Source organism: Rana temporaria, chromosome 1, assembly GCF_905171775.1.
Source record: "Rana temporaria chromosome 1, aRanTem1.1, whole genome shotgun sequence".
NCBI lineage: Eukaryota > Metazoa > Chordata > Amphibia > Anura > Ranidae > Rana > Rana temporaria.
The window spans coordinates 390,933,019-390,944,862 of record NC_053489.1 but is presented as its reverse complement, the minus strand read 5'-3'; the positions used below and the strand labels follow the sequence as shown (position 1 = coordinate 390,944,862).

General features: G+C 45.2%; 1 protein-coding gene across 4 annotated transcripts in view; it reads left to right on the top strand.

The window, feature by feature from the left end:
* The first annotated feature begins 387 nt into the window (after positions 1–387).
* NFIC (nuclear factor I C) overlaps positions 388–11,844 on the top strand; it is a 193,478-nt gene continuing 182,021 nt past the window's right edge. For 2 of the 4 annotated variants that reach the window (XM_040322596.1, XM_040322595.1), the window contains exon 1: positions 6,510–6,972. In XM_040322596.1, coding sequence (XP_040178530.1) covers positions 6,943–6,972 — 30 coding nt within the window. In that variant the 5' untranslated portion in view covers positions 6,510–6,942. Of the gene's footprint in view, positions 716–6,508; positions 6,973–11,844 lie in introns of those variants that run through there. The other 2 variants (XM_040322597.1, XM_040322598.1) reach the window with 2 other exon arrangements.

Below are 11,844 nucleotides of genomic sequence, written 5' to 3'. Positions count from 1 at the left end.
TGGGTGAAGGCGGGAAGAGCAAGCCGAGCTCCTCCTTCACCCTTGCAGATGCCAGGGGGCACACGCCAGATGGGTACAGATATCATTGTGTAAAGAGAGGGAGGGGACATGTAGAGGAGGAGGAGGGGAATAGCAGTGTGTCGGTGAGGGAGGGAAATGGGTGAGGTGACGAGGGGTCACACTAAATACGGATATGAACTTAAAGACACCGAAATGTAGTCTTGTCACCGAGTGCGCCGTATGAACGGCCGGTGAACACCTAACACATGTATAGCCGTATAGAACTACTGACATGTTTATTACATTCGTATGAGGAAGTAAAATTGCTGCGTGTGAGGCGATGTGGTGTGTGAGGCGATGCTGGGGCCGAGGCTGGCGTGTGTGCGGGCAGTGCCAGTGAGAGCAGTGCCTGTCTTTATTTTAGGGTGCTCCTTTATTCCCAACTCCCTCTCCCCTCCCTCCGGCCCAGTAATTCCCCAGTTGGAGCAGCGGGGAGGGCAGTAGAGGATCTCACAGTACTATGTTACTCAGCATTTCATTGCCAGCACTGGGGAGAGCAGACAGGGGCACTGACACCCGCCTCTCATACAAAGGAGCTCTGATGGCCAGCTCATCACCTCCCTTCCCCGGACCTACTACGAGCCTGTGCCGCAGCCCAGGACATGCCCGCTTTGTGGTGAAGGTGGTGTGATTGTGGTGAGGACGCCGGATCATGGTAGGTGGCGGGTCCCAGCATCTTATGGCTACAGTGGGTGGGGTGTCTGCCGGCCCTTTCTCTTGGGCGATGCAGGCTAAGGCTGTTGCCCTTATATAATAGCGCCGTGACCCCCTTTCACCCCGGCATGTCTGGCTTTAGCAGAGGGGGGGAGGGAGGGGAATTTAGGACAAGGGGTGGGGAGAGATGGCTTTAACAAACGAGAATTTGGAGTTGGTTAAAAATGGCCGCGTAGGAAGGGGAGGACCCAGAGCGGACATCGGGATGAAGTTGGAAGTGAAGCGGGCAGAGAGAGGGAGATGGGCACGCCTGGCTGTCCCACATAGAGCGGCATTATAGAGCCCGGCCGCCTCCCTGGCACAGCTCTGCACCACTCAGCGCAAACTTCACAGGAAGTTACCTATCCTCGTCATAGGGCTCAGCTCTGCCCTAAAAGTGCCATTGCTATTCCTGGGACGTCCAGGCCAGGCGCTCTACCGTTTACCTGTCAGGTGAAATAATGGGAAAGGGACAGCAAACTCTGTTTTAACCACTCGTTCTCCACGCTGTGCCAGTTTTACTGCTACAAGGTGGCAGCTGTGCGCCAGATCATGTATATATACCTCATTCCGCACTTCCAGGTAGCAAGTGTCCTCCAGCACATCCGATCATTAAGCAGAGAGACTGAACAGCGATCTGCCTATGTAAACAAGGCAGATCGCCGTTCTGACAGGTGAGAAGGGATGGAGTTTGTGTCCCTGCGAAGCACGGAATAAATTCTATCTCTTTCCCTAGTAAAACCACCTTGCAGTATAGTAAAACAGAGGCTAGGGACACATTTAACCGTTTCATCACCCCTGATAGTACTCCCTTCCTGGCCAGTGTCATTTGTACAGTCACAGTGCACATAGGCGTGCGCACACGGTGTGCCGGGAAACACCCTAATCACCCCATGTGCATTAGCATTATCCAAGGGGCAGCACCAGGTGGGTGGTTGGGGGTGCCAGTGGCCAGTGTAAATGCCCCCATTATATTAAAGGCTTTTTTAGGGTATAGTTTGTTGACGCTGTAACTTTTGCGCAAATCCCTTTCCCAGCCAGTGTCATTAGTTCAGTGAAAGTGCATATGGTTAGCACTGATCCCTGTATTGGTGTCACTGGTTCCCAAAAAGTGTCAGAATTTCCGCCGCAATATCACAGTCCCGCTATATATATCACAGTCCCACTTTAAGTCGCTGATCGCCGCTATTACTAGTAAAAAAAAAATATCATAGTTTATAAACGCTATAACTTTTGCATAAATCCCTTCCCGGCTTGTGTCATTAGTACAGTCATTAGTACAGTGACAGTGCATATTGTTAGACCTGATCCCTGTATTAGTGTCACTGGTTCCCAAAAAGTGTCAGAAAGTCTGGCCGCAATATCACAGTCCCACTATAAGTCACTGATCGCTACCATTACTAGTAAAAAATGGAAAAAAATAATCCCATTATTTGTAGGCGCTATAACTTTTGCACAAACCAATCAATATACACTTAGACCTCTTTCACACTGGGGCAGTTTTCAGGCACAATAGTGCTGGAAATGGCTTCTGTTAAGCGACTGAAAACCGCCTCCCATTCATTCCAGTGTGTCTTTTCACACTGGGACATATTGGCCTAAATTTATGAAGAAATTTGATATTTTCTTTTTCCATTGAATAGGTTTTATAGCAGAAAGTAATATATATATATATATATATATATTTTAAGTGTCGAGTCTCAATTTTAGTTTATAGCACAAAAAATAAAAAACACAGAGGTGATCAAATACCACCAAAAAATATGTCTGGATCAGATAGTCCGTTTACACCTGACCGCCCATAGAGCAGAGCGGGCTGTGTCTGTGTCCGCTTTGCATAAGCAGAGCAGACATGGACCTGTCATCCAACCGCTACGTTCTGCTCAGCTCATCAGGGGATGAGTGGACAGATCCTCTGCTGAAAAAAAATGATCTAGCCCCTGTGAAGGATGCCTTAGGCTGATGACATCTGAGTTTGCGATCCTGTTGCTGACAATTTGTCAAAATTGGCAGTGGCAGGATCACTAAGAAGCTGCCAGTCTGTCCTTAAAGAATCACTCCCTGTGAAGCTCCATTGATGCCAAGGACGGAGCACTATTCATCCCACTGACATCAACAATGGGGTCCAATTCCTCCCACTGACACCAATGATAGGGCACTATTCCTCTCACTGACACCAATGATAGGGCACTATTCCTCACACTGACACCAATGATAGGTCACTATTCCTCACACTGACACCAATGATAGGGCACTATTCCTCACACTGACACCAATGATAGGGCACTATTCCTCTCTCTGACACCAATGATAGGGCACTATTCCTCTCTCTGACACCAATGATAGGGCACTATTCCTCTCTCTGACACCAATGATAGGGCACTATTCCTCTCTCTGACACCAATGATAGGGCACTATTCCTCACACTGACACCAATGATAGGGCACTATTCCTCCCACTGACACCAATGATAAGTCACTATTCCTCTCACTGACACCAATGATAGGGCACTATTCCTCACACTGACACCAATGATAGGGCACTATTCCTCTCTCTGACACCAATGATAGGGCACTATTCCTCTCTCTGACACCAATGATAGGGCACTATTCCTCTCTCTGACACCAATGATAGGGCACTATTCCTCTCACTGACACCAATGATAGGTCACTATTCCTCTCACTGACACCAATGATAGGTCACTATTCCTCTCACTGACACCAATGATAGGTCACTATTCCTCTCACTGACACCAATGATCGGTCACTATTCCTCTCACTGACACCAATGATAGGTCACTATTCCTCTCACTGACACCAATGATAGGTCACTATTCCTCTCACTGACACCAATGATAGGTCACTATTCCTCTCACTGACACCAATGATAGGTCACTATTCCTCTCACTGACACCAATGATAGGTCACTATTCCTCTCACTGACACCAATGATAGGTCACTATTCCTCTCACTGACACCAATGATAGGTCACTATTCCTCTCACTGACACCAATGATAGGTCACTATTCCTCTCACTGACACCAATGATAGGTCACTATTCCTCTCACTGACACCAATGATAGGTCACTATTCCTCTCACTGACACCAATGATAGGTCACTATTCCTCTCACTGACACCAATGATAGGTCACTATTCCTCTCACTGACACCAATGATAGGTCACTATTCCTCTCACTGACACCAATGATAGGTCACTATTCCTCTCACTGACACCAATGATAGGTCACTCTATTCCTCTCACTGACAGCAATGATATAATTTTTTTACTCCCACTGATCACCAAGCCTATGGCCTTGTTTACTCCCAACAATGCCAGGGCATTTTCTCCTCTTAGGGCCCGTACACACGGTCAGTTTGGTCCAATGAGAATGAACCGAAGTTCATTTTCATCGGACCAAACCGACCGTGTGTATAGGCTATCGGTCTGTTTTCCTTCGGTCCAAAATTTAAAAACGTGCTTCAAAACCGAACCGATGGACCGCTGCCCCATCAGACCAAACCGATGGTTAGTACAGAAAGCATCGGTTCAAAACCCGCGCATGCTCAGAATCAAGTCGACGCATGCTTGGAAGCATTGAACTTCGTTTTTTTCAGCACGTCGTGTGTTTTACGTCACCCGATCGGATTTTGAACTGATGGTGTGTACACATATCAGGCCGTACGGCCACTTCAGAGGTGAACCGATGGAAACGGTCCGTCGGACCATTCTCATCGGTTTTGTCCGACCGTGTGTACGCGGCCTTACTGGCCACATTCCGAGCCCCCTATAGTGAAGGACACTAAACTGGCTCTTTGTTTCAAAAGTTTGGAGACCCTTGATCTAGAGCAGTGGTAGTCAACTTCCTTCATAAATGTGGACCAAGTGCGGCTCCTGATGTCACCAAAGGGCCACACGTAATATTCAGCAACATTAATATTACTACAGACAACTTTCAGAGACTGCAGACATACAACAGGAGAGGGTCGCTCATTCATACTTCCTGCAGCCCCCTGAAAAATCCCCTAGGCTGCATTTGATATTTTTCAAATGAAGATCCTTTATTAAAGAGATACAAACATAAAGAATAGGGATGACCAACAAAACTAAGGAGAATGGTGTGAAATAAATAAAACAAGCCATTTAAAGCGTAACTGAACCAATAAAAAGCTGGAAGCAGGCCGCTCTTTATTGCAGTAGAGACATGCTATGTCTCGTCTGTAATAACAAACACTCACATGCCTGATCGCAGTCCTCTATTGAATGCACATTGAGCTGCGCATCCTCAGATCAATGTGCGCTACCGCCATGCTGTGGCAGTGCCTGAATGACAGACTTCCATGCGCATGCCAACCAAAAACCTGGCACCCAAACGTAGCCACAGGGAAAAGATGACAACGAACCGGTGGGGGATTTAACTCCTGTATCCCTGGAATGAGGAGGCGAGTGTTTCTGGGAGTATAGTCAGGGGCGAACTGACAACTTACGGGGCCCCCGGGCAATAGGAGATTACGGGGCCCCGGGCAATAGGAGAATATGGGGCCCCCGGGCAATAGGAGAATATGGGGCCCCCGGGCAATAGGAGATTATGGGGCCCCCGGGCAATAGGAGATTATGGAGCCCCCGGGCAATAGGAGATTATGGGGCCCCTGGGCAATAGGAGATTCTGGGGCTCCCAGGCAAGAGGATATTATGGGGCCCCCAGGCAATAGATTATGGGGCCACACAGTATACATACACAGAATACACATACACACACTGAAAACGTACTGGAGAGGCGGAGCAGCTATAATCTTGGGATTTTTAGACCAAAAGGATGTACTGTCCCTGGTTTTACTGAGGCTGACAACCCTGATGGGGCCCCCTAGTGGCATGGGGCCCTCGGGCAGTGCCCGAGTGCCCACATGGTCAGTCCACCCCTGAGTATAGTTCTGCTTTAACTAATAAAACCCAATGTCCAGTATTTCTCTTTCACTGACCTGGGCAAGGAAAACAGATTGCTATCTGTAGGGACCACACAATAAGTGCCAAAGGACCATACTGGGCATCAGGGGTCTAGAGTTTCACTTTAAGCAAGATTAAAGCAAGTTCATTCGATTAGTGTTCCATTAATTGGATTAGGTAATCAATTCTTACAAACACACAAAAAGTGCACTTATCCATTCCGATTCCCCTACCCCAAATGTTCACGTGACTGCGGCCTGCTGCGCCGTTTACATCCTGCGGTGAAATGTCTACGCTCTGCCCCTCAGCACCTTACATCCTGCGCATTTAGAGTCTATAGGGTGAATTGCGCAGGACGTAAACTCTGCTGTGGGCTGAAAGATATATAGAAGTATAACAAGGGTGGACTACTTTAGGTCTGAGGGGGATCATTTAGCATTGGTCTCTGATTTCTGTGAAAGCACATTTATTTTCTGGTTTATCAAACTAAATGCATATCTTGGAATCCTGAGAATAAAAGATTACTTTGCATCCTCCAGTAAACATTTCCTGTTAGCAAGCCCAATTTTCTTTTGGCTCTTGTGGCACCTTGTGTGTAATATTGTGACACATAGTTTTCTGCTTACCCAGCCCTTAAGCAGAGAGTTCAGATACTGCAATAAGAATAGCTTGACACCTCTCACCCATCGTGGCATCTTCTTCTGTGTACGGTTCCTGCATCTTTAAAGGGATGTCATTTTTTATATCAGTTTTTTTTTTTTTTAGTACTGTAGGATGGGCTTGATGTAGAGCGTCACCCCTTTCCCTCCTCCCCCCCCCTTCCTTCCCACACATACACACTCTCTCTCTCTCTCTCTCTCTTTTATGTCTTTTTTTTATGCTATCGTTCCTCTGCTCATTTTCCTAAAGGAGCACAATTCACAAGTTGCCTTTTATCTCCTTGTCGGGAAGCCCTGAATTTTGAGTTGGGGGTTAAAGGAGGTAACCAGTTTAATTTTTTTTTTTTTTTAACGCAAGACCTCCTTTCTCTATCCCAGTTTGGAATTTCCAAAGCAAGCTTTATCGATTTTTTTTTTTTATTTTTTTTTTTTTTAATGTGTATTTTTCAGGATTATTTTTATTTTTGGGGGGGGAGACAGAAAGTTGGATGTGGGATCTTACAAGGAGAAGAGAACGTCCAGCAGCTGCCTTTGATTCAGTAACTTTGTGTATATAGCAGTGGAATATACAAGGATACCCTGTACAGTCATGTATGCATCACCTTTATGTCTGACCCAGGTAAAGTCACTTCTATCCCATGCTTCTGACTTTAAGCCTATACAGCTATTGATTCACACCCTGCTTGTTTCTCTTCGCTGCATTCTAGAGGCTCATCCTTTGCAGCTCTGTTTGCATATTTTTTTTTTTTTAAAGTCCTTTCTTTTTTTCACTGCAATTTTTTAAAGGTTCTTATGAGTTAGCAGATCGCAGCAGAAAAACAAAGGGTGCATGTTTATATCTAACCAGGAAGAACGGATGTCACGTTTGGCAATGTGGGGCATTTCTGGGTGCGGTAGAAATAGGGGAAAGACGAGCATAAGTTTCGAAGGTTGTAATTAATATAGTCAAAAGGACATCGCTTGATAAAATATATTTACATTATTTTGTAATATTGTGTTTTTCTTAACAACTAAAGAAACATTTCTGAAAAAAAAAAAAAAAAACTTCCAGGAATGTGTTGCAGGCCATTCTTTTCCGACTAAAAAAAAAAAAACGGTCACGTGTGTAAGCCACCCCCTCCCCACACCCTCTCGCCCGCTCTTTTCTAGAACGTATACAATTTTATTATAATTTTATAACATATGTTTTACTTTACTGAGATGTATATATGTGTGTGTGTATTCTTTATATTTATATTGTACTTTCAATAGAGCTAGGGTAGGTGACGGACATGTTAGAAGATAGTTTTATAAGTGCACCTACCATAATAAAACAATACCAAGTTAACCTTTGCTTATACCGTACATATAAAAGGTCTTACATTAGCTCTCATAGGGGGGGGGGGGCTTGCCCATGGGGTCCCAGCTACCCCGTATACTCCCACCCCCACACTTCCAGCCACACAAGCCGATATTCAAATTAACTCATGAGAAGCAGGAACTAGGAACCAATTTCTTATTTTTTTTTTGCAGGTTTGACAGTTTGTGTGTTAACATACCAAGGGGAGGAAAGGCCTGATTTTTTTTTCCAGTGACCTTGGCCTTTAATGACAGTGTTCTCCACCAACATCAGAAAGTAACTGTTAGTTCTCTGAGGAGAGATTGTTGCACCTGCTGTCTATAGGTGCCAGATAGCCATGTACATAGGAAGAAATAGGGACGTCTGGATAGAAAAAAAAGGCCCTACGTAAATGCACCAGCATGAGGTGTGCAGGATATAACTGAGAAGGATCACAGTGTCAATCGAATGGCATGCATTTAGCAGTGTTACATATGTGCACGTGTGAAAGGGTCAACTCTGAACAACTGGAGCAAAAGTGGAAAAGTTTCTAATATTGACTAGTGAGGTTCCGTTTTATTAGATCAAGGGAAGATTTTGTCTGTTGAGGCTAACTGCTTCATATTTCTTTGCTCTTTCTTTTTTTAAATAAATTGAATAGCTTTCATTTTGAACCATTGATCTGATAGTAATTGCTGCTGGTGTAATTCTTTGTCCTACTTTGTAGTCAAATGTCCCAGTTTACACGGCATCTATTGCATACATGCCTCGAATTTGTATGGCGTCTCTAAGAGCCGGTTCACACTGCGGCGACTCGTCAGGCGACTCAGCCGCCTGACAAGTCGCGTCCCATTCTATTCATCAAAACCGTTCTAATAGGAGCGAAGCACAAGTCTCTTCGACTTAGAAAAAGGTTCTTGTACGACTTCGGGGGCGACTTGCATTGACTTCAATAAAGAAGTCATTTTGCAAGTCGCCTCTGAAGTCGTCTTCAGGACGCCTTGCCGAGTCGCCCCCCAAAGTCGTGCCGCCCCAGTGTGAACCGGCTCTTAGCCTAGGTTCACACTGCTGCGAATTCAAAATCGCGGTAAAATGCGCGATTTTACCGCGATTTCGCGGCCGCGATTTTGCCGCGATTTCGGACGCAATTTAATGTAAATCGCGGCCCGAAATCGCAAAAAGTAGTACAGGAACTACTTTTTGAAATCGCAGATGCGGCGTCGCACTGATTAGGACAGTGCCATTGCCGCCGATTTGAGATGCGATTTGACATGTCAAATCGCATCTCAAATCGTTCCAAATCGTACCCAGTGTGAACCAGGGCTTAAGGTTATGATTTTGGGTTGTGTTTTTGTTGCTTTTGAAGTTCATAAAGGATCATTTTGGTAATCTAGTACAAAAAACGTGGAATACATGACTGCTCGTATCTAAGAGTGTAAATAAAAAGGGACTCCATTTCATTCTGCACACGTGTTGATGCCATTTTATAGTTGGTGATTTTTACTGGTGTGAGTAAAGGTCATTATGAAAAGAAAGTTCTAAAAGAAAAGGAATTTTGTGACTATTTCTAGTGCAGGTCTGTTACTCAAATCTGATGGTCACCGGTGCCTAGACCTTTAATTTCATCCAATTTTTATAAACTGGCTATTGTGTGATCTATTACATCTATTTTATGGTTGAACTTGATGGACTTGTGTCTTTTTTCAACCTGACTAACTATGTAACTATCACTCAGAAGTAGAGTGTTAAGCCCTGTACGCACGGGCCAGAATCTCGTCAGGAAAAAAATGTTGCAAGAATCTCTTGCCGCCCGAGTGTACAGACACTCCATTTAAAGGAACAGCGGTTCTTTTGAATGGCAAAAACGCGGTGACGTCATCACGTGCATGCGCTCGTCACATTCGATGCCATCGCCGCCATCTTGCTGCACCCTACCTATGCCTAGGAAGCTACCGCGCATGCGTCAAAGTCATTTCTAGCATGCGCGGATTTCCACGGCGACTGGTAAGTATACACACTCAGGTTTCTCGGCAGGAAAACACTGCCTAGAATCACAACGAGAAAATAGAGAGCAGGTTCTCTATTTTTCTTGTTGAGATTTTAGGCAGTTTTCTTGACGAGAATCCTGAAATCCTCGTACACACGCACGGTATACTCAGCAAGAAAGCTCTGCCAACAGTTTTCTTGCCGAGTACGCCGATCGTGTGTGCGAGGCTTCAGAGGAAAGGCCAACAAAGGAAGTGTGCATGCCATCTAAAGTAGACTATTATTACAAAAGGTATATGGCAAAAATGGCAAAGAAAAAAAGTATAGTTGTTTATTCATATAACAATTATCTCCTGCACTGTGCAGGAATGCCTTCTTGTGAGATTTGGGATCCTGAATTTTCCCAGGATCCCATGTGTACACTGGTGCCATTCTGGCATTGAGGAGTTGCTCAGAAGCTGGGGTCTAAAGTACGTATTATTTACTTTTTTTTTACAGGAGTAATTTTTTTTTCTTAGGCCTTGCAATAGTTACTGCAGGCTCCAAGGTCTGCTTTAAAGTGATATTAACCTCTTCCTGACGTCCGTACGACTTTATACAGCCGCAGAGTGGATCTAAATTTCCGGGAGGCCTGGTCATATACGGCCTCCAGCCGCTGGGGGGCGCGCGCGTGCCCGACTCATCACTGAGATGCCGATGCGCGTGCCTGGCGGCCGCGATGTCCGCCAGGCACCCGCGATCGGCGGTTACAGAGACAAGGACGTGGATCTGTGTGTGTAAACACACAGATCCACGTCCTGTCGGGGAGAGAGGAGACCGATCTGTGTCCCTTGTACATAGGGACACAGATCGGTCACCTCCTCCAGTCAGTCCCCTCCCCCACAGTTAGAAACACTATGCAGGGCACACATTTAATCCCTTCCTCACCCCCTAGTGTTAACCCCTTTAATGCCAGTCGCATTTATACAGTAATCAGTGCATATTTATAGCACTGATCGCAGTATAAATGTGAATAGTGTCCGATGTGTGCGCCATAATGTCGTAGTGCCGATAAAAATCGCAGATCGCCGCCATTACTAGTAAAAAAATAAATAATAAAATAATAATTCTGCCCCCTATTTTGTAGGCGCTATAACTTTTGCGCAAACTATTCGCTTATTGCGATTTTTTTTTTACCAAAAATATGTAGAAGAATACGTATCGGCCTAGACTGAGAATAAAAAATTGGCCTATTTATTATAGCAACAAGTAAAAAATATTGTTTTTTTTTCAAAATTGACGCTTTTTTTTTGTTTATAGCGCAAAAAATAAAGACTGCAGAGGTGATCAAATACCACCAAAAGAAAGTTCTAATTGTGGGGAAAAAAAGACGTCAATTTTTTTTGGAGCCACGTCGCACGACTGCGCAATTGTCAGTTAAAGCGACACAGTGCCGTAAGCTGAAATTTCACCTGGGCAGGAGGGGGGTATATGTGCCCAGTAAGCAAGTGGTTAAAGTGGTTCTAAAGGCTCAAGGTTTTTTACCTTCATTTATTCTATGCATGAAGTTAAAAAACCTTCTGTGTGCAGTAGCCCTCCCTAATACTTATCTGAACCCCCTCCCTCCTCATTGGCTGAGACAGCAGCGGGAGCCATTTGCTCCCACTGCTGTCAATCACAGCCAATGAGCCAATAAGAAAAGAGAGGGGGTGGGGCCAAGCCATGGCTCTGTGTCTGAATCTACACACAGAGCAGCGGCTCGGGAGTGAGCCTGCTTGGGTGCCCCCACAGTAAGTTGTTTACTCTGGGGGCACTTGGCAGGAGGGAGGAGCCAGGATCACCGACAGGGGACTAGAGAAGATGAGGATCGGGGGTGCTCTGTGCAAAACCATTACACAGAGCAGATGAGTATAAAATGTTGTTATTTTTTTAACTTTGATTTCCTTTTAAACCCAAAACGTATAATATTACAGCTTATTAATTATTACAAGTGGTGGCTATGTTAGTTTTAGTTTCTTTGGCTTTCCCCTCTCTGTTTTCACCGGGTGATCTGGCCAGTAACACACCTCCTGTGTTAATGAGATACCACTCTGGATAAATGAGAACAGGAGGCACAGCATCATTGTCAGTCTGATGGGGAGGGTATTGTTAAATGTACTAGAAGATTGAAGGCCAAACTCCTCCAGCCCAGACTTTATAGTCCGTTAC